This window comes from Copidosoma floridanum, unplaced genomic scaffold (assembly GCF_036245765.1).
Source record: "Copidosoma floridanum isolate Cflo_tuat_1 unplaced genomic scaffold, Cflo_Japanese_pri ptg000021l, whole genome shotgun sequence".
Classification (NCBI taxonomy): Eukaryota; Metazoa; Arthropoda; class Insecta; order Hymenoptera; family Encyrtidae; genus Copidosoma; species Copidosoma floridanum.
In genome coordinates this window covers 16,305,880-16,332,337 of record NW_028321898.1, presented here as the reverse complement: position 1 = coordinate 16,332,337, position 26,458 = coordinate 16,305,880, and the positions used below count along the sequence as shown (strand labels likewise).

At 37.2% G+C, this 26,458-nt stretch overlaps 5 protein-coding genes across 8 annotated transcripts; 2 read left to right on the top strand and 3 right to left on the bottom strand.

The window, feature by feature from the left end:
• Nucleotides 1–9,008: 9,008 nt before the first annotated feature.
• Nucleotides 9,009–11,682, bottom strand: LOC106638955 (man(5)GlcNAc(2)-PP-dolichol translocation protein RFT1). The gene is made up of 7 exons (XM_014352358.2): nucleotides 11,381–11,682; nucleotides 10,963–11,165; nucleotides 10,689–10,875; nucleotides 10,308–10,595; nucleotides 10,098–10,229; nucleotides 9,391–10,023; nucleotides 9,009–9,311 (listed from the first exon to the last, which is right to left on the bottom strand). Exons 1-7 carry the CDS (start codon nucleotides 11,438–11,440, stop codon nucleotides 9,153–9,155), a joined length of 1,662 nt encoding a protein of 553 aa, XP_014207844.2. The 5' UTR covers nucleotides 11,441–11,682; the 3' UTR covers nucleotides 9,009–9,152.
• A 499-nt stretch (nucleotides 11,683–12,181) lies between these two features.
• Nucleotides 12,182–15,105, bottom strand: LOC106644151 (uncharacterized). The gene is made up of 3 exons (XM_089594749.1): nucleotides 14,982–15,105; nucleotides 13,300–14,744; nucleotides 12,182–13,189 (listed from the first exon to the last, which is right to left on the bottom strand). The coding sequence occupies exons 1-3, from the start codon at nucleotides 15,103–15,105 to the stop codon at nucleotides 12,182–12,184; spliced, it is 2,577 nt and encodes an 858-aa protein (XP_089450875.1).
• A 348-nt stretch (nucleotides 15,106–15,453) lies between these two features.
• On the top strand, nucleotides 15,454–18,020 carry LOC106638956 (mitochondrial S-adenosylmethionine carrier protein). Its single transcript, XM_014352360.3, has 6 exons — nucleotides 15,454–15,977; nucleotides 16,071–16,227; nucleotides 16,308–16,417; nucleotides 16,581–16,821; nucleotides 16,903–17,041; nucleotides 17,510–18,020. Exons 1-6 carry the CDS (start codon nucleotides 15,912–15,914, stop codon nucleotides 17,637–17,639), a joined length of 843 nt encoding a protein of 280 aa, XP_014207846.2. The 5' UTR covers nucleotides 15,454–15,911; the 3' UTR covers nucleotides 17,640–18,020.
• On the bottom strand, nucleotides 17,143–20,241 carry LOC106638964 (ras-related protein Rab-24). Of its 4 annotated transcripts, none has more exons than XM_014352376.2 (4): nucleotides 19,573–20,237; nucleotides 19,062–19,153; nucleotides 18,704–18,978; nucleotides 17,143–18,520 (listed from the first exon to the last, which is right to left on the bottom strand). In XM_014352376.2, exons 1-4 carry the CDS (start codon nucleotides 19,684–19,686, stop codon nucleotides 18,393–18,395), a joined length of 609 nt encoding a protein of 202 aa, XP_014207862.2. In that variant the 5' UTR covers nucleotides 19,687–20,237; the 3' UTR covers nucleotides 17,143–18,392. The 4 variants fall into 4 exon arrangements, with proteins under 4 accessions (XP_014207862.2, XP_014207861.2, XP_014207863.2 ...); XM_014352375.2 differs by having other exon boundaries at nucleotides 17,143–18,523; nucleotides 19,573–20,234; XM_014352377.2 differs by having other exon boundaries at nucleotides 18,485–18,564; nucleotides 19,573–20,236.
• A 2,296-nt stretch (nucleotides 20,242–22,537) lies between these two features.
• On the top strand, nucleotides 22,538–25,712 carry Ent1 (Equilibrative nucleoside transporter 1). Its single transcript, XM_014352373.2, has 11 exons — nucleotides 22,538–22,910; nucleotides 23,285–23,434; nucleotides 23,780–23,861; nucleotides 23,940–24,118; nucleotides 24,222–24,316; nucleotides 24,382–24,432; nucleotides 24,500–24,732; nucleotides 24,795–25,029; nucleotides 25,114–25,199; nucleotides 25,265–25,464; nucleotides 25,540–25,712. Exons 2-11 carry the CDS (start codon nucleotides 23,289–23,291, stop codon nucleotides 25,649–25,651), a joined length of 1,419 nt encoding a protein of 472 aa, XP_014207859.2. The 5' UTR covers nucleotides 22,538–22,910; nucleotides 23,285–23,288; the 3' UTR covers nucleotides 25,652–25,712.
• The last annotated feature ends 746 nt before the right edge of the window (nucleotides 25,713–26,458 follow it).

The following is a 26,458-nucleotide window of genomic DNA, read 5'->3' as shown; positions in this document are numbered from 1 at the left end:
AGAGAGTTATCCAATTGTAGATCAGCACTTTCATTACAAATATTAAGCAATTTCAATGAGCCGTTGCTGGATTTGACATTTGTTACTTGCTCTGTGTTTTCGTTACACAAATTGCTATCTGTACCACTCGCTGTGCAAGAATCTTGAGGGTGCGATACGTATTCGTGAGTACAAAAATCAAAGTAACTATTATCATGAAAAAAGTTTTCGTCATTATTTACCTTTTTTTCAGAGCTTTCGTTCTTTTCTAGGGTCTTATGTGCTTTATCAAATTCGGGGGATGCTAAAAGAGCGACCGTTCCGTCCGGTTTGCAGGTACTGGAATGGGAAGCTAAAGATAAATTAGCAATGATGCTGTTCTGTAAATTATATCTAATTTGAATTGCTGTCGGGTTCTGATTATGGCCAGAACGGTCTCGCAATGCCGCAAATAAATTTTCCAACGGGTCCTGTTGTAGACGAGTCGTTAGCAGATAAACTCCCCCTTGCTCTTTCATGTCCTCCCACTGAAGTAGAATACTTTTGATAGTTAAATAAAAACCGTCAAAGCAAGGAGGATTTCCATTTTTATCACTGCATTTCCAAGAATTAACGTACTCTAAGCTGTTTTGTAAGTACTGTATGACTTGAGGGTTTTTATCAGATAATGGTAGTCTTAAAGGATTTTTATCGTTACCCGACCTACTATTCAGACAGTCAAAAAGATCGTTAATATTTTTAAAAAAATTTGCTGTAAAAATACAGTATGGGTGCATAAGTGGACGTTCCGGTGCAGTAGCACCAGCCATAATTGCCGACGAAACCGAGTTACTAAATACTTGAGTTGCCAAGCTGACGTTCATTAATTCAAAGACAGTCGGGTGAGTCGGGTCAACTTGCTTGTCTGACAATTTTGGTGCTGCTTTGCATGGTTGATCTCGCTCACGGATTCTCAACTCGCGAATAACACCCCACGATACGTATTCGTCACCGACCATGAGTTCGTGCTTTCGAAAGGTATTTCGAAGGCATTTAATCAGATGTGGTGCATCGTAATTAAAAAAAATCTTACGCTGCAAACGCTCAATGTACGGTTTTTCTTTTGAAATACTTAAAATTTTAATGGCCTTGTGATTGGGGGAACCGAGATCACACACCATTGATTTAAGAACAAAACCCGCTTCTTCAACATACTTGATCACATCTAAGATTATTTTACTCAACATTTTTCCATTAACAGCATTATGTGACACGTAATAGCAAATAGGTTGCCTCCATTCAAATTGTCTACCCCTCAATAAAAATACCAACACATGATTCCCACGGCGTGAACGACCGAATATGCCTAGATCGGCAAAACCTTCGATCAAATCTCTTTTGAGATCGTATTGCAACCAAGTTTTTATTGACATTTCGTCCCATAATCAGGAAAACACACATTGGTACTGAAAAATTAAATCATGTACAAACTTAATATGTACATACTATATATTTCACATAACCAGGAATAATATGCGCAAAGTTTCTCATTACATCATTTGAAATTTGAAATTCCCGCATGATTCTCATTAATTCAGAGCGCTCAGCCACCAGCGCCTCTACGTGGCTGGGTACCAGAACTACTATCTTGGTACCCAACAAACTCTTCGCCACTTTTTAACACAGAAGTGGGCTTCTATAAGCGTCTATATTCGTTGCTCGCGCGCATTGTACAGCATTGCGCAACTTCTAACCACAAAATATTTTTCTCTCTCGTTCCTCTATAATAACCGTGTGCGTACCCGGTCGGTGTTTTGCTTTAAATGAAGGCAGAAAGAGTGATACATAAACACTCTGGGATTGAAACAACAAAGACAGATACTTGATATTAAATAAAAATGAGAGATAGTTCGTTAAATATTTTCAGTATAAAAGGCAGCAAATTTTTTGTAGATGAGCAGACTTTCAATGCTCTGTCCAGAGCTTGTCACGGTATTTGTCTGCGCATAGGGCCAAATGTGCGAGGCTCGGAAGTCGTGATATTGACAGACGAAAGCTGCATCTGGGCTCATGTCAGGCGTGATATTATAAACGTCGAAGGTGTGTAATATACATTTTTAAATTTTTCGCTGTGACCTGCACAGACATGTGAGGCTTGTGTTCGGCCTCGCAGGACTGTGTAGGTGTCCAGCACACAATAGTGCTATGTGTTTGAGTACATTTGTGTGCACCGAGCCGAGTGACTAGAAACGACTTGTGTTCGGTCAGTCTAGGTTAAGTCTCTAAAGACTCCTGATATTTGTTGTGTTTCAGAATTCCTGATTGGAAACGACATTTTATACTTGCTGAATTTTCTCGACTTAAAGGGCGGAACACTAATACTACCAGGAGATCTTTTTAAAGAAGATTATGAAAATGGAAATTCTGCTCAAAATAAACCCGGGTTATTTGTTAAGTCGGTTGATGTGAATAAGACAGTTGATGAGATAAAGTCGGTTTATAAAACGTCTGATACTGATGCTCTCAATGCTATGGGTAATGGCAGAAAACGTGACGAGAAACTGAAATTAGACGGAAAGGCAGGCATTGAGAACACGTCAGAAAAACAAGCAGAAACCGTTTTTGGACTAAGCACAGGCGAAACTTTTCGAATAAATATAAAGAAAATAGAAACAGTGCCAAATAAATACAAATGGTCGAAGGCAGTGACTGAACGACCGTCGACGTCAAACGAAAATGAAGTTTCAAAATTTCCACAAAACAGTCCAACACACCGACTGGAAAGTATGATGGCCGAATTCGACCGAATGCTAAAAAGGCTGGAGGAAGAGAACAGGAAGGCTGCAGAGGAAAGGAGGAAGACTGAAGAGGAAAGGCAGGAAAGAGAGCGGGCAAGGGAGGAGTTCTACACGGTCTTGCAGAATTTGGACCAAAGGCTGAACAGGTGGAATGAGAGGCTCATGAGACTCGAGGCACAGGCCAACCCCGATACCTTCTCACACTCCACGCCAAGACTCCGGTCAAAAGGACTACTGTACGTACCTTCAGTTAAAAGCTTAAAGTCAATAAGTGAAGACGCGATTCGTGATGATAAGGTAAAAGTCAGAGATTTACTGTTGAACAGAGTAGCTGAGAGATATCATCTTAGGATATTGCGATCGCAAGACCCGATTGCAATTTTAAAAAGTCTGAAAGATTTTAAAAGGCGAGAAACACCCATCACTACGGCCGCGATTCGAAAAAAATTACACGAAATTAGATTTAATAAAGGGAAAGAATCGGTGTCTAAATTTATTGAAAGATTTGAAGAATTGGAGAAGAACTATGAGATTACAAGTACGTCTGGTCCCTTTTCTGAAGAAGAAAAGAGAGATGTTTTTTATACTGCCGTGGTTGGAATAGTACCTAGCGTGCAGGTGACAGACTTCATCCTTAAAATGCAAAGCAAAGACGGAAAGGGTATGACATACGAAAATCTCTTGTGGTACATGTTAAAGGTTGAGTTGGTCGGCCTGGCAGAAGCAACTGGAGGCCGACCCACGAGGGCGGCGTTAACAGCATCATGGCTCCAGGATCGCCTTCGGTGCTTTAATTGCGACGACTGGGACCATATGGCAGACTAATGCCCGAAGGCTGGAACCGGGCTTAAAAAGTGCTACACTTGTGGCACTTTTGTGAACGATATACCAGCCCACAAGAAATGCAGTCCAAAATGTGGTGAGCAATTTAAGTCAGATTCATGGGATTTTAAAAGGCAAGGGCGAGGAAGTCGAGGAAATCGAAGTGGCCGCAGCCGTGGCTGTGGCGATGGTCGGGGCTGCTCAAATTCCCGGGGTTTTGGGCAGAAAAGAGACTCTAGCAACGTCAGAGATAAAAAAGACTCCAAAAGACAGAAAGTTTCTGACCAGGTTCGGAATACTAAGGGAAAACAAAACGCGTTGGGTTCAAATAAAGACAAGAAGTAAAGTGCTCGCTGGACGACTGTGATCCCTGGCCTGTTTGAACCTTGTTACCAGCGCCATGAAAAATTTATAATTAAAATAATTCAACTAGGTGAAATAAATTTATGTCTATTTTTGTACTTTTATAGTTTATTAGCTATCTCAAGTCGGGAGGGAGTGTTGAAGTGCACGACTGTATCGATAGGCTGTAGGCATGCGCGAGCGTACGTGTGCCTGTGTTTGAGGAGAGGCATGTACAGTGGAGGCTGTTTAATTCGTTGAGCGGGAAATATAAAATTGACCAATGAAAGAAGTTATGTGATCGAGTCAGCCAATGGGAACTAAATGTTTGAATTTCCCGCTCAACGAATTAAATGGCCTCCACTGTACATGCCTCTCCTCAAACACAGGCACAGGCACACGTACGCTCGCGCATGCCACTGGCTCTGTTCGGTTCGGAAATGATACGTTGGTTAAGTTTTTGGTTGGTACCTACCCCTACCCTGGCTTAACTAACTGACCGTGCGTTCGCACATGTAAACAATAGTTAATCAGCTGGTCACGTTTTGGCGCACTTTAAGCGCTTTTAAGGTTAAAGAGAGGACTTGAAAGCACTCAAAGTGCGCCAAAACGTGACCAGCTGATTAACTATTGTTTACATGTGCGAACATACGGTCAGTTAGTTAAGCCAGGGTGGGGGTAGGTATCAACTTAATAGGGGTTTACGCACCATCTACCGTACACCCATAAATTCACTTCATTTTGTTACCATGATTGTAAGACAGTTTGATACTAAATATTGACTCAGTAAATTTTAAATTGTTATTTAGGATCTCAAGAGAGCACCGAAATTTTTTTGAGGTGTTAGAGCTTGTTAAAATGATTTTATAATAAAAATATGAAATAGAAGTCATGTTCCTATTTCCGTACCACCGTTCTCATTACCGGACCCCATCTACCGTACGCGTTCCTATTACCGGACCCCATTCACCGTTTGACGACAGATTTGACTATAACCTCACATTTTTGCTTACAACTGCATATCGATCTCAGTGCCTGCTACATAAATCACGATGAAAATGTCAAAAGCAGAGAAAGATGGAAAATCGAAAATTAAGGAAAAAACGCCAAGTCAATTATGCAATTCAAAAAGATAGCAGACAGAAAAATCAAAAAAGAAAAACTATTACAGAGAGAGAAACAAAGATTAGAAAAACAAAATAAAAAATTACGAAAGCAAGAAGAGAAGTTAAAAGCCATTGTAAACAGAAAAAAGTATGTTGAGGAAGATTTAATGGACGAGACAGAAGCTATTGATTTACAAAACCAGATTGGAGAACTTCAAGAGAAACAATTAAAACTAAACCAAAAAGGAAACAAAGATCCATCATGAGTAATTTTTGTAATGCAAGTTATTCTTGAATAATTTTTGCCAAATGATGTTTTATTTAGTATTAATAGATTAAATTGTCGTTAAGCTGAAACGAATCTAAGTTTAATTACTGCTTGTTTATATGAAATAACTTATTTGCATTTATTAAAAAAAAATTTATTCATTAAAAAGATTTCTGTTTCATATCATGAGATATTATTGCTTTTTAATATTTTAATTAGACTGACAAAAATCAGTAAAAAAGCTTAAGACTATAATAGTAATCAACTTACGATGTTATGAATATTCAAGAATAACTTGCATTACAAAAATTACTCATGATGGATCTTTGTTTCTTTTTTGGTTTAGTTTTAATTGTTTCACTTGAAGTTCTCCAATCTGGATTTGTAAATCAATAGCTTCTGTCTCGTCCATTAAATCTTCCTCAACATACTTTTTTCTGTTTACAATGGCTTTTAACTTCTCTTCTTGCTTTCGTAATTTTTTATTTTGTTTTTCTAATCTTTGTTTCTCTCTCTGTAATTGTTTTTCTTTTTTGATTTTTCTGTCTGCTATCTTTTTGAATTGCATAATTGACTAGGCGTTTTTTCCTTAATTTTCGATTTTCCATCTTTCTCTGCTTTTGACATTTTCATCGTGATTTATGTAGCAGGCACTGAGATCGATATGCAGTTGTAAGCAAAAATGTGAGGTTATAGTCAAATCTGTCGTCAAACGGTGAATGGGGTCCGGTAATAGGAACGCGTACGGTAGATGGGGTCCGGTAATGAGAACGGCGGTACGGAAATAGGAACATGACTTTTATTTCATATTTTTATTATAAAATCATTTTAACAAGCTCTAACACCTCAAAAAATTTTCGGTGTTCTCTTGAGATCCTAAATAACAATTTAAAATTTACTGAGTCAATATTTAGTATCAAACTGTCTTACAATCATGGTAACAAAATAAAGTGAATTTACGGGTGTACGGTAGATGGTCTACTTAACCAACGCATCATTTCCGAACAGAGCCACTGTACAGCGCCAGTCAGGTGTGCGCCAGTTCTGATTTACCCTAGTCAAGTGTATACGCAAAACTTCGCTCTCCTCGAATTTAGAAGGTCTGTATACATTGAAAAGTCCGTTATAGTCAGTCGTCAGTTTAGTTTTGTCAAGTCAGTTTAATAAATAACATCTAAAATAAATCTGTGCGTAGTCTCCTCATTTTCCTCAAGCAACAACCCTTCAAAAACAAATGATGAAAGAAATCTTTTATTTTAAACGTTAAAGACTTACATTTGTTTACTACATGGCTGCTCTGTATTCTTATACAAATTTAATTATTTTTAAGATTGGATAAAAAAAAACTTATCTATCCACTGTGCTACCAAATTACATACTGTACTAAAATTGTTTTGCTTGTCATTTCTCCTAACGAGAAAAAAATTTGGACAAAGAAAAATACCACACCGTTGATATAATTGTATTTCATTAACGGGCATGTGGAAGCACTCAGAATAATTGAATTTTTTTTTTTAACATAAAAAGAAAAAAAAAAAAAAAAGAAATACTTACACGGCAAGCAAAAGAATTTGCTATTTATTTTGTATTTAAAACGGTGTGAGACAGATAATATGTGGACAAGAAGATCATACAGTAACATGTCCTACTGATTATCGAGCTTCGTCCAGATGCGTAAGTGCCCCTCCTCTCATCCCTTTGAGAGCGGGCCTCCGAAATTCTCCGTTATTTTTCCTTCTTCTTTCTTCTCTTATGCCCTTTTGTCTTCTAGGGGAGTGGTCCTACGGACCTGTCTCATGCGGGGAGGTTAGTTTTTAGTCGGTAGGCATACCGGGTGAATCCGACACTACTGCCGGAACAGCCGGGGTGTCTCTGAACTGAAGATTTTCCCATCCTGGCTCCTTCAAACAAAAAAAAAAAAAACAAAACAAAAAAAAAAAAAAAAAAAAACCTACTGATTATATTTATCTGCTTCACTAAGCTTTTTTTTAAATTCATGTAAAAATAAACGCAATTACTTGTACTAAGTCGCTTACGTCTAGATTAAAAATTATGAAAACATCGTCTTTCATTTGCGGTTTTACGTTCGTAATTTTCTCATTTGTTTAATTGAAAAATGAAATTTTTGAGAAATCGAAGATTTTGTCAATTTAACATTTTTTTACGTTTTTTATTTATGTAGCTTGTACAAATAATGAAATAATTTTCTTAAAGCCTTATCCTTGCGTCAAGTTATCAGACAAATGACTTTTGTACTCAACCAAAACCAATACCTTTCGAGACATTTGAAGATTATTGAAAAAGCCTATTTTTGAGCTATTTTTTAAAACATTAAATCATCACGTGTATCTTCTCCCAGAAAATCTTAGACATCAAAATGTAAGTCGACTTACCTCGTGATTAGATTGCATCAGATGAGCCATTTTCTCGATATCGAAAAAAATAACTTCTAGGTCAAAGTTGATGTTTCTTGACTAGTTGTATACATATATATATATATATATATATATATATATATATATATATACACACAACTAGTACAGTCTAATAACGTACTGTTTGTGCACAACTAGCATAACAACAGCAACAGGTACTTACGTATAATGCTTCCCGTGAGAAATATAGGTCTGACTTTGATCGGATAACACAATCCAACAGGACGATTTTTAAAAATGTTGCTAGTAATTTAGAACGTGTTGGTAAAATATATAAAGACAATTTGCTGGTTGATACTGCAAAAAAACTTTTAACTACTATGATTCCTGCTAAGAGAAAGTATATTGCAGTATCCATAAAATAAATAAGTTGCTAAAACAACTTTATATAAACACATATATGTTTACTTGAAAAAATGCAAGTTCCACGAGTGCAAAAAAATTGCATTTGAAGAAATACCAACTTTAATTACAAATTTTATAAATTTTGGAAAAAGTTATGAAACGATTAAGACACGCGATCAGTGTCCAATTTGCCTCCACTAATAAAATTAATAATTCGTAAATGCGGGAACAAACAAAAAATGTATCTTAGAAAATCAATTGAAAGCTGATTTTTTGTAGTAATGTAGTAGTGGGGGAACTTTTTTTTTTGACGCAATCCACACATCCTTTCTGCAGACGTGCGATGTTTGATCGCGGTCTTTTACTATATTTATACTCTAGATAGTAACTTAGGCGAGGTATTCAACATATTTATTCTCCGTCGCCATTCGCTTGTGCTCTAAAGAAAATTTATTTCCATTTTGCTGGTCAGTCAGTTTACTTAAGTTGCAATTATAATTACTTATAAATTCTTAAATAACAGTCTTTACACAAAAATGCAAAAAAACACTGACTCGTGTGTCAGTTGTATGGGTGATAAAAATCAGTTGCATCGTTGAAATTATTCATGTGAATGGATAATATGTTATTCATCATAGTAAAAATCAATCTCGAAAATTTTAAAAGCGAAGGGTGTTTGCTAATAGTACATTGTACATCAACAAATTTTTCTTTTCTCAACATTTTCACTGCTACACGATGGAACTTTAGTGCTTATAATAAAATTGTTGTATGAACATCCTTACAGTATTAATACTAGAAAACGCTGCTCTAAAAAAATTGTTCTTATACTGAGCTAGTGTACAAATAAGTTTCATCTATTACGCAAGGCACAATATTTTTTAGTTAATTAAAAACATGACATGACTGTAATAATAATAAAAAAAATGTTGAATTTTATATAAAAAATATAGTTTGTATTTAGTAATTTTACAAAATATACAATTAACATGTGTTATACTGTCATTAAGATATATCTACAGGTAACAAATCAATACGACGGGAAAGAATATCCATCATAATAATAACAATGGTAATGTCAATCGCGTTTTACGTCTCCATTACGTTTCTCAAGCCATTTATTTAAGCCAAGCTTGAGAAGATCAGAATTCTCGTAAGCCCACGAGATGACTACTATCATGAACATGATGACGCCAATGAAAAAGTGCAAAAACTTTTTGTCGGGAAAATAATAAGCCTGTAAAAAACAACAAAGTTATGTAACATTTTTAAATACTGCATTATTTAAAATACCCTTAACAACAAGACTTCCTTACTTGAGAGCATGAGGTAACAAGTGCAGCTACGATTAAGCAGGTACTGAAGAATGGCTTGGGAACCAGACCGGCTAACGGTTGTTCATTGGTAACCGAATACCTTTTATTAATGAACAAAATCGAGTGTATAATCCGAAGTCCCATATTGACACAGTTGCCCAATATAAAACCAACAGGTCCGAATAACACTACGAAAATATAAGAGGCTCCTAGAAAGACTATCGACTCGCAGATCATAATGAAGTTATTCTTGTTGAGGGTTGCACTGTCAGCCGTGGCATGTGTATAACACTCGGTGATACCATTAACTGACAGCAGTAACACAGCCAAGCAGTGGGCTCTTAGTAAAAGTACCGGCAGCGTCGATGATAAAGCATCACCGCCATAGAGCCATAAAAGTAGAGAGGAGTAAGATTGGCCAAAGACTAGAACGATGAGTCCTATGGACGTGACCACGGTAAAAAGATATCTCAAGACGTTTGTGCTCTCGTACATCTTTGCCGGGTTTTGGCGAGACAGCGGCTGACTTCGCTCCACCATTTGGGTGAAATAAAAATAACTGCTTTCTTCGATTGGTCTGAAGACGAATCTAGCTGCCAACGAGCCCAAATTATTCACAACGTCGTACATACCCTAAGTCATATAAACGTTAAATGATAATCAACTGTTTGAAGATGATACTTTTGGTGGAATGAGGATCAATTCACCTGTTCTGCTAGTGTTAGTAAGGGTGAAAACGTCATGATGTATCTTTCACCTTCTGTCAAAATTTGCTTGAGACCGCCTTGCATCAAGAAACTCCATGTTAAAGAGGACAGATTTTTATTGAAATAGGTATCCTGATAAATGGAAAATCTTACGTTACAAGTGCTATTCCAAGTTGGCACTACGCGTGATGTAACTTTTAATGTACATACATGATTTTTAAGCTGACCTGGCAAGAACTCTTTTATTGATAGAAATGGAAATTCAGATTCAACGTATTCTTCCGTTCCATCATCGCTCATCGACAGCCTTCTTTTAAGTTTATGCCTTTTCAACCTTTTTATGTAATGATAGAAGTAAACATAATGACTTGTAGTATAAAAAACAGCCGCAATTAATTGAGCTACTCCAAACGCAAGAAGTGCATTCTCTGGATTAAAAACAATAATAGATACAAACGTAACAGTCCTAAGTGCAATCATAATACTTTCCAAGATAATCTGAAATTTCAAGATAACGAATGTTTGAAAAATATAATGCTTTATTTTGGATTCTTTTTTTTTTTTTTTTTTATCAAATGACTAGTCAGTTACCTTTAGTCTAACAAATAAAAATGCACTAGCAACAAGTTGTACTGCCAGTGACATTAATTCTATCATACAAGAAATTGCTATGGACCACACACCAAAAGTGTAGTACGGCTGAGACGTTTCATCAGCTGATAAAAAAAAGAGCCAAACATAGCCACAAACAAAAGATATGATGCTACAGAGAGGAATCCTGCAAAACATATTATTAAAATTAATTATTCAACTTAATCCTGAATTGGAATTCATCTAACATGGTATAATTATTAAAAACACCAACGTCAACCACAACAAGTTAACAACTTGAGCCCAGTTGTGTTCAGAAGTATTGGTCAGACAAGCTTTGGTAAATGTTTCCTTAGTCAACATTAATATAACAGATTCCATCAACAATAATCGTACATTCATTATTCCAATGAGTTTTGCCCCAACATGTCGAACCACGAAGGCATTCAGTACAAATGTTATACATCTACACATTATCTGTAACATGATAAAATTACTTTATTTGACATTTATCGAAGTATATGTATGTATATGCAAACAATCAAGAATCATTTTATTTTTTTATTTTTTGGCAATTAAAACATCAATGTAAAACCCATCCAACAACAACAAAGTCGAATAGTGTGGTAGGTTGTTAATAAAATTTGCTCAAAAAGATTATACCTGTAAAAAAAAGACAATCAAGAACTTACTTGAAACACAATGTTGAACGAAGCATTTTCAAGGCTGCTCTTTAGGAAATTTGGTGCCATAATGTAAATTTTCTTTTGACCGAAACAAGTAAAGAGGGAGAAGAATAAGACCAAAATAGACTTAGTTAATCATTCTTTGGAAAACAATAATTTCGAATGTTTCATAGGTTACACAATTCCAAGGCAGGAGCACTAGGTGCTACTGCTGCAGGCACACCCTATATCTGAGGAGCTGCAGATCCTCGAGGTAGCCGGCTACGCCAACGTGTCATCATCGAGAACTCCTGATAGTTCCGATATCCCGCAGCTGACGCAATGACAATTGGTGATTAAACGAACTAGTGAAGTTCGATCACAATTATATGAATGAGTTGCTCGAGGACATATGTAGTAGTACCACTCTCACCGCTAGGTGACGCCAACGTTCAGAGACAAGCGAGAAACCGTCCATCGGGGGCTCCTGCCCCCCTCGCTTACCGCCATCCATCGTTGCTTCATTTAGTTTAGATCTGTGTACTTAAATTGGGAGGGGACTGGGAAATGAGAATAAGTATTTCCCCTGTGTGTTTATCTGGGTGGGAAATTATGTCCTCGAGCAACTCATTCATATAATTGTGATCGAACTTCACTAGTTCGTTTAATCACCAATTATATTTCATTTCCTTGCTCGAGGACATATGTAGATGTTTAGAGCTTGTCTGGTTTTCAATCAAAAGTTTATTCTAAAAAGGTAGAAGATTTTCCAAAAGTATTACAATCTATTGCGCTTAAAGAGATTCCAAGATAATTGTTAACTTTAGTTTATTTTTGAGCATTCAGTATGTTTAGTGCAAAGTTGTTGACTTGATCGACGATAGGCTTGTTGTAGAATTTGTTGAACACTTTAGAGGCTTCGGACCAGCCTGCTGCGTTCTTGATGATGCTAATGTCCAGGCCTTGGGCCTTTGCCTTGGATGTGGAGGCGTGTCTGGTAGAGTGTGCTGTGAACTCCTTTTGTATGCCTGTTTCAGATAAAATCTCTCGAATCCATCGACTGATGGTTTGTGTGCCCACTGCGTTATGTGGGGGATTCCATGAGATTAACAGCTGTTGGTCTTTCCCGCGGATGGTCTGCGTCCTGGATACGTAGTCCGTAACTGTTCTAGCCACGCATAGTGTGGGCTTGTGAAAGTTTGGGATGGTTGCTTGCGGGCGGTTACCGCCGGCCTTAGATGTTTTGATTAGGTCCTTGATTGTGATGACTATGCCGTGCTTCGTGAACTTTATGCCTTCGAGTTTGATGAGCTGGAGCGATTGTATCCGAAAAGCTGTTCCTAGTGCCAGTAAAATGCAGCACTTTAGGGTTAGTTTCTTCAAGTCCAACTCCTTGTTCGGTCCCCATGTTTCCAACAAGTCTAGCACCAGCCCAACATCCCAAGTCGCGGCGTACTTTGATTCTGTTGGACGCAGCCTGAAGATCCCCTTGAAGAACCTGTTGATGAGCGCTGATTTCGAGGTGTCGATCCCGTTGATCAAGGCGATGGCAGAGCGCAGCGTATTGACAGATCCGTAGGCTGCACCTTCCTTGTGTCTTCGTGTGAGGCATGAGACTACAACTGCCTCGCTGGCTGTCAGTGGGTCGTGATTATGTTCCTGGCAGAAGTCCCACCAGTACCTCAAGGCCGAGTTGTATTGTCTGATTGAGTTGTCCGCCAGTGAGGCCACCAGTATGTCCAATGTATCCTTTGTTAGTCCCTGTCTTCGGTACGCTTGCCTGATAAGACTCCTGCAGCCAGGGTAAGGCTGTGGGCCAGCGGGTGGGTCAGGCATCTATTGGGTGCGGATAATAAGTTAGGAGAGGGTCCCCAATGCATAACCTCACTTATCAGTAGTTTGTTAAACGTCGGGAACCAGGGTTGTCCTGGCCAGAAAGGGATTACCAAGATACCGGTGGTTGCCTCCTCTCGTACTTTTTTTAAAATCCTCGACAACAGCGCGAATGGGGGAAAGGCGTACCAGAACTCCTTGGTCCAGGGTATGGTGAGTGCGTTGACTGCGACAGCCTCCGGATCTCTGTCCCAAGCACAATACCTGCTGCACTTGGTGTTTGCCCTTGATGCAAAGAGGTCAATGGAGGGCGTTCCAAATTGTGCCAGTATATCTTCGAAAGCGTAGTCTGCCAATTTCCATTCCGTGTCGATGTTTGAGAGCCTTGATCCCTCGTCTGCCAAGTTATCCTTGGAGGCTACGTACTCTGCGAAGATCCATAGGCCTCTTTCCATGCACCATTCCCATATGTGGCGAGTTAGGTCATGGAGTTCTGGGTGCCTGGTTCCTCCCATTTTGTTTATGTAGGCGAGAGCTGTAATGTTGTCTATGCGAAGTAGTATTTGTGCACCACGGCAGTTCCTCGCAAAGTATTTAAGTGCAAGGCAGGCTGCGAGTATTTCTAAGTAATTGATGTGCTTCGTGCTTTCCTCGTCTGACCAGAACCCCTGGGCTTTTCGCGTTCCACAGACGGCCCCCCAGCCTGACGAGGAGGCATCTGAGAAGATTTCCATGTCGTAGGATGCGCATCTAAGTTTGTTGGTGTTGTGGTCGATCTGGCTCAGCCACCATTTGAGGTCTTTTATCGCCCCCGAGGACCAGTTGACCCACTTTTTAGACCTGTGGTTCACGTACCTCAAGGCTGATTGTTTAACCCGCTCCAGTTCCTTGTAATAGAGCCAGCTGTAGGCGACGGCCGGGCATGCTGCGACCAAAACCCCGATTAGAGCCACTAGGTCCCTAACCCGAATGCTGTCCCGGCTGAGGGCTCGTATTAAGTCGGTTTTTATTTTGATTCGTTTTTCCTTGGGTAACTCTAGAGTTAGTTTGTTGGAGTTAAGAATCAATCCTAGAAATTCTATTGACTGCTTGGGGGTCAGTATGCTCTTTTCCCAGTTAATTATGAACCCCAACCCTTGGAGCAGGTTTTGTGTTAGTTGTGCGTGATGTGCACAAGTTCTTTCGTCTTCAGCTAGGATCAATAGGTCGTCGAGGTATGCCACCAGCCTCACGCCCTTTGATCTCAAGGCCGTTAGGACCGGTTTCATGAGCTTTGTGAAAATTCTTGGGGCTGAAGAGAGCCCGAACGGGAGGACTTTAAACTGGTAAAGCACATCGCGAAATTTGAAACGGAGCAGTTGCCGGGATCTTTTGTGTATAGGAACAAGGAAGTACGCGTCCTTGATGTCTAGCCTGCACATATAGTCCCCTTGTTCGATGAGGTTGATGGCCGTTCTGATGTCTTCCATCTTGAAGTGTTGTTGCAAGACGTGTTTGTTCAAGCTCTTTAAATTAAGAATGAACCTATGTGAGCCGTCTTTCTTTTGCCGTAACTGTTCTCCTTGTCATCGTTTGCCAAGTGTCGCACATCTAAGGGCAGAAACGGAGAGGTGGAGTTTAAATTAGCTCTTGTCGTCGACTTAAAAATCGAAAATCGGCCGTAAAGTATGGCTGTTGACCTTAGCTCTAAGACTAAGACTCTGCTCTGCGCCCGAAACTAGCCGTGTGTGCTAAATTGCCTGGCCGTAGGAGGTGTCTGGAACAAAAAGAAGAGAAGGGCCAAGGGGTGATATACCTTCATATGAGAGATCCTCGTCGCTGTCGGTGACCTCCATGTTCTGGCCTCGCAATGTGGCCTTGAGACGAGCTGCCTTCTCCTTCCAGGCGCGGAGTTTCGACTTGGCTTCTTCGGGGTCCATGGCGGTTGTCTCTTACTTGTTGCGTCAGCTAACGCCAAAAAAGGAATGAAGCAACGATGGATGGCGGTAAGCGAGGGGGGCAGGAGCCCCCGATGGACGGTTTCTCGCTTGTCTCTGAACGTTGGCGTCACCTAGCGGTGAGAGTGGTACTACTACATATGTCCTCGAGCAAGGAAATGAAATATAATGAGCTATACTAATACGAATGCTGATATATATATATATATATATATATATATATATAAAAGTATAAATATATATTTATATATATATACTTGATGCTCATCCGTCGTCTGCTACAGCTATATATATAATGTGTGCGTGTGTATTGACCTACTGCGTATAAGTATAAACATTAGTAAATTATTATTTATATTAGTAGTTACTGTACTTAGTATTAGTACAGTTGTACGATAGCACGGCACGGCAGCACGAGCACGCACGATAGTATAAGTACAGTATATATATAGTTATAATAGTAGAAATGTAGAACAGTAACCAGTTAACGTTAGCACGTTAGCAGTAGCAGCGCATCAAGAAACAAACACATGTGACATAATACAACAAGAAAATGACATCACATCACACATCACGACATTCAGTGTTCAGCATCACTTGAGCAATATATTTGCCTATATATTATGCCTTCGCAGCTTCATAGTTAGCGGAAACTTTAACAAAAAACTATAAAAGAATGAGTCAACGATTTTCTCAATCTTATTTTGACTTCCGCGTCTCTGCACGTGCCCAGGGAGTCGAGGCTACCGATTTGTCAATACTTTGCTGGTGAAAAGCAACAGTTATGCATGATGCTTCACATGGAGGCGAAAAGATCAACCGACGCCAAAAACGTCTTCCTCGCGGCTTTAATTGTTAGCAGTCCTTAATTATATCAACTTTACACTGCAAGTGACTTGAACTACCATTTATAGAGGATCATTGGGTACTTTGATTTTAATTTATAGTCTGGAGCCTCGGCTGGAGTCGTCTGTGATCTACTCTTTTTCCCTCTGGACACGCTCAAGACTAGGCTGCAAAGCCAGCATGGCTTTGTCCAGTCTGGAGGCTTCAAGCACATATACCAAGGAATTGGACCTGTGATGATAGGCTCTGCACCAGCCGGTATAGTATTACAACTTATCCTATTTTACGATATTGATAAAACTGTATCTCGGTACATACAAGATTATTTTATTTTATAGCTTCCTTATTTTTCGTGACATATGATGGAGTTAAGTATTTGCTCCAGCCCCATGTACCTGATCAATATCGTTCGATAATCCACATGGGTGCGGCATCGTGTGCAGAAACGGTATGGCTATTACTCTTAATAAATTTTTATTTGATTTTGACTGCCATCTTGCTTTGTAGATTACAGTTATTATTGAATGCTAATGCATTAGAAAAATTTTTCACTCTATTCAAGCGTAAAACTTAAACAAGATTAGTACACAATAAGAAAAATTAATCTGTAGGTTGCATGCTTAATCAGAGTACCCGTTGAAGTAGTTAAACAAAGAAAACAAGCCCTGCTGTATGACAAAGAAAAATTAAAATTAAGAACCTTATTCCGTGGCTATGGCAGTACAGTTTTGAGAGATTTACCCTTTGGACTGCTACAAATGCCACTGTGGGAATATTTTAAACTTTGCTGGACTCGCAAAAAACGCAGAGATTGCACACCTGTTGAAGGAGCTACCTGTGCTGCAGCTTCAGGTTTATACCATAAAAATTAACATTTTTCCCTACAGCGTTCACTTTACGTGATTAATAAAACTTTCATTTGTCGTCTCACAGTAGCGATATCAGCAGCTTTAACTACACCGTTGGATGTAGCCAAAACCAGAATCATGCTGTCATCTACATCAGCAGATAAAAAAGAAGTTAGGATATCAATTATGTTGAAAGAAGTATACAGAGACTTTGGTCTTCGTGGGTAAGTAAAAAAAATTATTTTTTCAACTCTACAGTTAAGAAAGTCGTAAAAGATCTATTGATAGAAATTAAACACTAATTGTTATGAAAAATTGTGTCTTTTAGTTTTTTGGTGAATAATTATAACGGTAGTACATAAAAAAGTAGAAAATTTATTATCAACACCAATTTGAACTGAACAACATTGATCAACTTTTGGCATTAACTTAAGATAAATTAGTACAAATATACGTAAAAGTACTGAATCTAGGAATTACGGGCAACAAATTTTTAATATACACATGCTAAAGTAACAAACAATCCAATTGCGATTCCTTATATAAAATTTCATCACCACGTGATTTATTTCAACACAGAAGGATTTTGCAGTTTCTCAATTTTTTTTGTGATAATTTAGCACTATTTTTACACAGTGTTTTCGGAAATAAGTATCTAATACAACTATTTATGAGAAAACATTGTTTTACAGATTATTTGCTGGTTTTGTTCCGAGAGTCGTTGGTTTTACAATAGGAGGATTTATGTACTTTGGAGTTTACGAGCAAGTTCGACAATTTTGCTACATAAAATTTAATGGTCATACTCAAAATGAAGAATAAAATAAAGTCCTTTTACATCATTTCTTTCTGTAAGACAGAGCTTTTGCTTGTTCATCGTAGAAACAAAGCAAAAAATTGAAGCACCAAAGCGTTTGCAAGCAAAAACTGCTTGATGTGATACATTATTACGTTGTAATAAGAAAAGTATATTTTTTTAAATGATGATTGCTGATATTGAAAGAAACTAGGGTAGCATTATGTGAAACATGCCCTTTGTTTATAAAGACACAATGGTTTCAGCATACATATAACAATTTCATTAAAAATAGAACTATAATAACGTTAATACGCTGTGTTTTGTATTTTCAATTATCAAAAATATGGAGTCATTAAATTTGCACATTACCTAAGAGAAAATCGAAAATTTTTTAAAAACTAAGATACAAGCCTTAAATTTATTACATAATTATCTCTTTTTACGAAATTAACTTTTGTGAGAAAATTTAACAGTGAATGTATTCTTGAGTCTCATTGAGTATTAAAAACATGTTTTTTTTATTAAAAAACTAAATAATTAACAATAACAATTTTTGTCATTTAACAAGTAGAAAAGTTACAGCAATAATTGCATTCATTAATAATACGAATTTGGAAGTATTTTTTATTTGAACCAAGAAATTTCAAAAAAAATTGTTATGAATTTTTTAATAACTCTACATAAAGATTTAATCTTACTTCAACTACTGTGTGGTTAACGAAAAATTTTAATGATTGTTCAGTCAATAGTAAAAAAAGCTTAACAGAAAGTGCTCCTTACAAAACAGAACAACACCATCGAGAAGTTGAGTTCTTGCTCTCAGTCCCCAGAACAATGAAATTCTCCACTTTTCTTTGGTGTACAGGATTTTGCAAGTAATCGTTAATCAATTCACTGAAGATGTCTTCTGCACATAAAAAGAGCCATATCAAAACTAGCTGTACATTTCTTTAAATAAATAGGAAATATATAAGATTGCTTTTTTTCTGCAAGACTATTTTTATGAGAGTGATAAATCAATAATCATCATTATTATGAAGAAAATGGAGATTGAGTTCAATGATCATTTCAATTCAAATTTTCTTACCAACATTTTCTCCAGTTTTACTTGAGGTGAAAAATAATTTAATCCGCATACTCTCTGCATAATCTCTGACTGTTTCTAGGCTTGGATTTGCTTGACAGGTATCACTTAACAAATCCTTTTTAGTCCCACATAAATATATTTTACAATTTTCCTCAACACTTCTTAACTCACGAATCCAGAATTTTGCTTTGTTAAAAAATTCTGCCTCTGTAACGTCATAGCAGATAATTGCAGCTGCTGCACCTCTATAGTATGTCCTAGTCATGGAGAAGTACCTTAAAAGAACATCTGTGAGTAAACACTCAGTTTGAATTACATCAATACAAATAAATGTACTCAAAGTAGGAACCGTATATACCTTTCACTGCCAGCAGTGTCCCAAATTCCAAGCACAAGCTCTTCCTTTTTGTTTATTTTAATAACTTTGGAAGCAAATGCAGAACCTATCGTCTATAAAAAAATTAGTTAAAATTATACAGAATTCATGCATCATCTAAGTAAAATGCACTGTTAGTCATACATTACAGGTTGCATCAAATTACATAAGTAAACAAAGAATGTGAGGGCAATTATTATGCGCACACGACACTTTGGAGTCCAGAAAAAAATAAATAATGGGAAAACAATTGAAAGCAATCAAAGAAGATGCGCATTAGTGATCTGATACTGAGTGATCAGCCAACGCTTGTTTTAGATAACCAGATGACTTTGAAACAATTAAATTATCAACTTATTAACATCGACATGAGCTTAGTCTTATAATCCGTTGTAAAGATCACTAAATACAGGAAGCAGATTTATCTGAAGCAAGCATTGGCTGATCACTCGGTATAAGATCACTAATGTGCATAGTATAGGTATTAACTTACATTCTGGCATACTCCGGTATCATTAAACCTATCGTTTACGTATCTTCGCATCAGGCTGGACTTGCCAGCAGCTTCATTGCCCAGGAGTACAACTTTTACGTCCACGGGGCTCATTTTTTTTTTTATAGTAAGGGAACTAGCTATTCGGTCGAATCCAAATATATTTCCATTCCCAGACACAACTCATACTTGTTTCCAATTTTTTTTTTCAATCCACACTGCATTAAAAAAACACTTTTGGTATACTTATATTTTGATCTGTTCTTTCGACCGAAATTATACATATGATTGGTGAATTAAGTCGTGCAAAGACTGCAAAGTTTCTCAACATAACTCGGACAAAGAACGGTGTAGTAATTGTATTGTCACTAACAAATTAACGATACTATAGTGTAGACTTATATTCGTTACAACATAGAGATAAAAGATCTAATGTCTCTATAAGAACAATTGTTAAAGACCACTCAATTACTCATCCCTAGCCATAGATATCTCGATCTATAGAACGATAATCAGAGCTATAGCTTATATATTGCGCGCTATTCCAATATCGCCGCCAGCAGTTACATATGTACGACGTGACAACGTTGCGTGGTTGGGGGCGCTACTGTCGATTTACTGGTGATGTGATCCGCAATCCCGCCAGCAGTAAAGCAGACGACGTCAGTCTACTTGCTCTTTTTCGTGACATTTTCTGAATGTAAACAAAGCATATTGTGCTAGACGTAAACAAACACGCAGACCAAAAAAAATAGTTTCAAGTGCCAAAAACAAAAATGGAAAAAACAGCTTTACTGCTGGCGGAATTGCGCGGGATCACAGAAAAAATAGAATTAACAGCTTTACTGCTGGCGTGATTGCGCGGGACCATCACAGCAAAAATGTCACGAAAAAGACCAAGTAGACTTGTGGCGGCCCAGCCGAAACACCCAGCGTCATCTTCCAGACGCAAGCAGAAGCTCTTAACTCGAGAGCCCTTCTAAAGCAGGCTCAATCACTGGTGACACTGGTACGCACGCGCCGCAAGCTGTTCCCATCTCTCTCCAACCTCAGGACAACGGACCGCTTCAGCTATGGCGTTGGAGAGGAGAGCAGCGGCCGTTCTCTTGTGCTTGGGAGCTCGAGGAGCCAAGTTGGCCAGCGCGCAAGGCCTCTCCGCCGAGCCCAGCATGAGTGCCAAGCACTTGCACACTTTAAGCAAAACGCACTTCTAACTTAAGGAGGCTTGGGCGATTTTGAATTAAATGCTGGCTAGGTCTGAAATTCAGAGATTATATAGATAAAGTTTGCTAGATTTTTTTAGGAAAACAAAATAGGTAGGTCAACACATTTATTTTCGAGAAAACCGCTTGTGAAAATTCGTCATTTTAACACGCAACCTTACGGAACCCGAAATTCAATAGACTACCGTACCGCAATAAAAAGCTGTGGGCCCACACATTAAATTGGTACATGAACTTAAAAGTATAAAGAATCTATTATTTAAAAAAAAGAATAGGATCAACACGTTAAATTTTGAGAAAATAGCGAGGAAAACATCGAACATCAGAATTGTTTTGTTCAGGTACTTTAAGTGCGCATGCGCTGTACATTCATAAACATACAAGCATGAAAATAGAAGTCTTACACAAGTATAGGTATATAATAGCAGATGAGAGCAAGAGAGTACAGTGTTGTCAGCTTTATCGTGACAGGGCCGTCATCTTTACACAAGGTACCTCGGGAAAACTAATAAATTTTTTAATATCGATTTTCTCAATGACTTTTCCGCGTATTATTGCTATTTTGTTCACACATGTGTATAATCAAAATGATTATAAAAAAAATATTACAAAGAATCATTTGTATGACAAGTACCCCACAGGGGCCCCTCAATAGATACGACACCAAACGCCCAAGCCCCCTTAATCCTTTTTAATCAAAGAAATCCCATGTAATAAATATAGTTTAAGACGTTGATAAGTTTAATATAAAGGTTGCAACCAATTCAGTCTACTTATTTCTCCTCGCACCTGCTCCTGCTCATGCCTCACGTGTTCCCCTAAAGACTGACGTCGTCTGCTTTACTGCTAGCGGGATTGCGGATCACATCACCAGTAAATCGACAGTAGCGCCCTCAACCACGCAACGTTGTCACGTCTTACACATGTATTATTGGGTTATTATTCCGTCGTTCCTGTTTATTGGATCATGGGTGTAATCCGCAATCCCGCCAACAGTAAAGCAGACGACGTCGGTCTATAACTTGCTCTTTATCGTGACATTTTCTGATTGTAAACAAAGCATATTGTGCTAGACGTAAACACATACGCAGACCAAAATGGTAGTTTTCCTACGAGTTTGAAAAGTCTCTGTTTGCGAACCGAGAGGTTTGCGGCCCGAGCCGAAGGCGAGGAACGTAACGAGGTTCGTAAAGGAGACTTTTCGAACGAGTTCCGGAAAACCGATTTTTCGCCCGAGGAAGTACCAGCCTCCCAAAACCACGCGAGGGCGGAAATAGTAGTTTTCCTACGAGTTTGAAAAGTCTCTGTTTGCGAACCGAGAGGTTTGCGGCCCGAGCCGAAGGCGAGGAACGTAACGAGGTTCGTAAAGGAGACTTTTCGAACGAGTTCCGGAAAACTGATTTTTCGCCCGAGGAAGTACCAGCCTCCCAAAACCACCCGAGGGCGGAAAAAATAGTTTCAAGTGCCAAAAAGAAAAATGGAAATAACAGCTTTACTGCTAGCGGGATTGCGCGGGATCACAGCAAAAATGTCACGAAAAAGAGCAAGTAGACCGATGTTGTCTGCTTTACTGCTGGCGGGATTGCGGATCATATCACCAGTAAATCGACAGTAGCGCCCCCAACCACGCAACGTTGTCACGTCTTATATATGTAACTGCTGGCGGCGATTGCGGATTACACCCATAACCGTGGCACTCTAGCAGTAAAGTACTTAGTTCATCAAAGTTGACAGTTGTGCCGCACTGTTAGCATGTATATGTAATATGTACATTAATTGTTGTACATATATATATGTTTGCATATCACAAACAGCTAGCAACGCTAGCATACGACAAGCTGATTAAGCTGATTAGATAAAACAGAAAAAAACAACGACCGAGTCATAGTATACATCATTAAAATGTTATTAAATGCTCTGAATAGTTGACCTAAGATGGTCATTTGATAAGAAAATATACACACATTTGTAGCAATTTAATTAATCATGATGAAAATTTCTAATGTAGTCATTACATCAAATAGTCATTGTACCTTATAAAATTTTTTCTAAGTGCCATGAAATGATAGAAAATGCAATGATGAGTTGTTTATAAAGTACTTCCTTATGAAACAGGTGAGACTGCCAAGTTTTTAATGTATATTTTGTATGATACTAAGCTTTTTCCATTGTCAACCCACTACTACTGATTACTTTTTCCATAATAGTTGTTTGATTACTAATATAACTAGAGTAATGTTTATTATTTTGATATTTGCAAAATAAAAAGTTCTATATGTTCAATGTGTTTTCTATTACTCAGTATTCGGATGACTCATTGGAACTGATGTTAGCTCGTCATAATGTACACTAAGTAGTATATCATTCGTTATCCATTAAGAGAAACCTTTATCCATGTTTTATCCTTTAATCTGTAAATTTTTTGCTATTTGCTGTACGTTAATATACACGCAAAATCAGTATTAGCATGTTAATTTTTTTTTTTCAAGCAATATGAAGAGTTCTGAAAGTAGTAAATCCTTCATAAGAGAGGTAGACAATGAGAGCTGTCAATCAGAAAATAATACAGATGAGGATAATCCAATTGTTGATTATGAAGACAATGAACCTTTTATTAAACATCAAATTCCTGTTGACAGGTAAAATGTACCAATTACTTATAATTAACTAACCAAGACTTCCTCTACATTGTTACATAAGTTTTTGGAAAAATTTCTAGCTTACAATGATACTAATTTGTGTTAAAGTTATTTAAAATGATATTTTATTCCCATACATAACTTAGCTGTACTATAATAGTAACAATAGTCAACTTTGGGTAGTAAGTTTCACTTTATTTGTCCGATATCCAGTAGCTATCCTTATTTGCTGCACAACAAAAGTCTCTTACTCAACTCAATTTAGCATTTGCATGATTCATCTTTGTACTTAAAATAAACAAAAATCGTTTTTTTGTAATGGCATTTAATGTATTGATGTTTTAGGTATAATATAGCCTTCTTAGTTTTTTATTTACTTGGAATAAATACTTTAATTCCCTGGAATTTTTTCATCACTGCTGATGATGTAAGTATAAATGCTCTTGTGGTCTCAAGTTATTCATTAATTTCTCATGCTGACAATGAAAAAACTTATTTTTTCAAGTACTGGAAGTATAAATTTAGAGAAATCAATGAAAGCGAACCACATATCTCCAACTTGAGTCGTATGGATCTTTTAAGTAAAAGAACAGATCTGCAAGCTAGCTTTACAGCTTATCTTAGTGTTTCGAGCGCAATCCCAAATTCGTTATTTTTGATAATAAATGCATTTATTAGTAAAAAGTAAGTCAGACTTCTAAAGCTTAGATACACATTTTAGTTTTGTTATAACAGCTTTGGCATGGATATTTTCTAAAACTAATAATTATCAAAATTTATATTCCAGGTTATCATTGAGTACCAGAATGATTGGTTCTCAAGGAATAATATTAGCTGTATTTATTGTTACAACTTCGTTTGCCAAAGTCAATACAGATAAATGTAAGATTCTTCAAGTATGGTCTTACAATCCTGTACAATATTTAAAAGCTATTAATTTATTTCAGATCAAAATACTTTTCTCATTATTACATTGACAAGTGTGGCAATTGTAAATGGTTAGTATTTATTAGAATATATTTATTGGATGTGAGCAATAAGTATCTCAGATTGAAAAATTTTTAGCTGCAAACGCCATTTTTGGAGGTAGCTTAATGGGAGTAGCTGGAAAATTTTCATCCAAATACATCACTGCAATGTCGAGTGGTCAAGCGTTGGGTGGAATTTTCACTGCACTGACTGAAATACTTTCATTGTGGATCGGTGCTAATCCAATCAGCTCAGGATTATTATACTTCACAATAGGCGATGTAGTGCTATTGCTATCTCTTATTTCTTACATAATTTTAGAAAGAGAGGTACAGTAAATTAAACAGTTTAATGACTTAATTCTAAATATTACTCACAATTTCTTTGTTAGGTATTTTTTAAACATCATGTGATTATTGGTACTGAAGTTACCGTGCAGTCAGAGTTTTCAATCAACAATGAAAATAATTTTTCTGGGGAATCCATATCTTATTCGTCTATTCTTAGAAAAACATGGCCCTATGGATTAAATGTTTTTTTAGTGTTTTTTTTTACAATATCAGTATATCCTGCTGTAACAGTATTAATAGAAAGTCAAGGAAAAGGTCATGGTATTTTGTGGAATGGTTTGTTGACAGTTCATAAATTTTTTGAAGCATTTTATAAGCACCGTAAAAAGCATTGTTATTATAGAAAAATTTACTTTTTAGATGTTTATTTTGTGCCTGTTGTAACGTATTTGATTTTTAGTTGTGGCGATTATGTTGGTAGAATCATATCTGGAATGATTATTTGGGTAAAAAATTTTCTTATTTTTGTTAAAGTGGCATTAACTAATAACTTTTAAACCATAATTTTTAGCCTAAGAAAAAGCCTGGTTTATTGGTATTTTTGAGTTTACTAAGATTATTGTTTATACCTGCATTTCTGTTTTGCAATGCTCAACCACGACATCACTTACCTGTTTATATTCACAACGATGTGATATACATTGTGCTTACATTTGTATTTGCTCTCACTAATGGATATTTTTGTAATGTTTCATTCATTTTAGCACCCACGTAAGTGATGAGCATCTTATTTCATAAATATATTTCTGCATTTTTTCTAAAGTACCAATTTTTCGAACTTTGTAGGGTTGTTGATGAAAACGAAAGGGAGATTGCAGCTGCCATGTTAGGTGCCTTTATTGGTGTTGGGCTTACTGCAGGATCAACTTTAAGTCTTTTGATAGTGAAACTATTGTAAAAAAAATCACTGCTGAAGTGGTATCTTTTCATATGAAAAATTATTTGAATGAATTATAGGAAACGGTTTAATCTGTATGGATTGCAATTATTTTTTTACAAGAATAGTTTTGTAAGTTCGTACCTTATAAATAAATACATATATATTTTTTTAACAATTGATTATTAATATATTAATCCCTGGTTCTGCATAATTTCCTTTCGCTGTGTCTATTGTCTGTTGGTCTATTCGTGCACAAAGACACCAGCGCCAACTTGTGACTGAATGGTGAGTCCGCGTGGTTTGGTTACGAGTACCGAACAGAAATTGAGTTCAGGCACTGAACAGGTCCTGGACAGGTGCCTGAGCTGCCTGCGCAGGACCTGCTCAGGCATTAATGGAATTTTATCCAACGATGTGCACAGGACCTGCTCAGGCTCCTGCACAGGCAGCCTTAGCTCAGGCAACCTGGACAAATATAATCTAGTCCTGAACTGACTTTTACACAATTAAATAGTAAGGTTATGTTACATAAAAAAATATTTTTAAACAGAGAAGTTGATTTCAGTAAAGTTTTATGGGAAACAGGTAAGCTGGGAATCTGATATTGTAATATTTTTTAAATTTTATCCATGTGGCTATTTGCAATAAAACACTCTCTTTTCCATTTCCGAAGTTGTACATACAAATCACGAACTTCATCAATATTGACACTTGTTTGTTTGTTTTTTTTTTCTTACGCACTGTCATTAGTTGTGTTTAATTCTTCAAAAATTTCTTGCTGAATATCGCTCTAAATTTCTTGCTTTTCAAACAGTACAGTTGAGT

What these genes read in the sequence shown, in the direction of transcription:
- LOC106638955 (XM_014352358.2), bottom strand. Translation starts at nt 11,440, where the DNA reads ATGGCACCAAATTTCCTAAAGAGCAGCCTTGAAAATGCTTCGTTCAAC. An exon ending in GTTAACTTGTTGTGGTTGAC is followed by an intron (nt 10,876 to 10,962) that starts GTTGGTGTTTTT and finishes TATGTTTTGCAG; the next exon opens with GATTCCTCTCTGTAGCATCA. An exon ending in TTTTATTTGTTAGACTAAAG is followed by an intron (nt 10,596 to 10,688) that starts GTAACTGACTAG and finishes TTGAAATTTCAG; the next exon opens with ATTATCTTGGAAAGTATTAT.
- LOC106644151 (XM_089594749.1), bottom strand. Translation starts at nt 15,105, where the DNA reads ATGGACCCCGAAGAAGCCAAGTCGAAACTCCGCGCCTGGAAGGAGAAG. An exon ending in CGAGGATCTCTCATATGAAG is followed by an intron (nt 14,745 to 14,981) that starts GTATATCACCCC and finishes GATGACAAGGAG; the next exon opens with AACAGTTACGGCAAAAGAAA. An exon ending in AGGCAACCACCGGTATCTTG is followed by an intron (nt 13,190 to 13,299) that starts GTAATCCCTTTC and finishes CGCACCCAATAG; the next exon opens with ATGCCTGACCCACCCGCTGG.
- LOC106638956 (XM_014352360.3), top strand. Translation starts at nt 15,912, where the DNA reads ATGATGCTTCACATGGAGGCGAAAAGATCAACCGACGCCAAAAACGTC. An exon ending in GATAGGCTCTGCACCAGCCG is followed by an intron (nt 16,228 to 16,307) that starts GTATAGTATTAC and finishes TTTATTTTATAG; the next exon opens with CTTCCTTATTTTTCGTGACA. An exon ending in AGAGACTTTGGTCTTCGTGG is followed by an intron (nt 17,042 to 17,509) that starts GTAAGTAAAAAA and finishes ATTGTTTTACAG; the next exon opens with ATTATTTGCTGGTTTTGTTC.
- LOC106638964 (XM_014352375.2), bottom strand. Translation starts at nt 19,686, where the DNA reads ATGAGCCCCGTGGACGTAAAAGTTGTACTCCTGGGCAATGAAGCTGCT. An exon ending in ATACCGGAGTATGCCAGAAT is followed by an intron (nt 19,154 to 19,572) that starts GTAAGTTAATAC and finishes ATTTTTTTATAG; the next exon opens with ACGATAGGTTCTGCATTTGC. An exon ending in GACACTGCTGGCAGTGAAAG is followed by an intron (nt 18,979 to 19,061) that starts GTATATACGGTT and finishes TGTTCTTTTAAG; the next exon opens with GTACTTCTCCATGACTAGGA.
- Ent1 (XM_014352373.2), top strand. Translation starts at nt 23,289, where the DNA reads ATGAAGAGTTCTGAAAGTAGTAAATCCTTCATAAGAGAGGTAGACAAT. An exon ending in TTTTCATCACTGCTGATGAT is followed by an intron (nt 23,862 to 23,939) that starts GTAAGTATAAAT and finishes TATTTTTTCAAG; the next exon opens with TACTGGAAGTATAAATTTAG. An exon ending in TATCTGGAATGATTATTTGG is followed by an intron (nt 25,200 to 25,264) that starts GTAAAAAATTTT and finishes CATAATTTTTAG; the next exon opens with CCTAAGAAAAAGCCTGGTTT.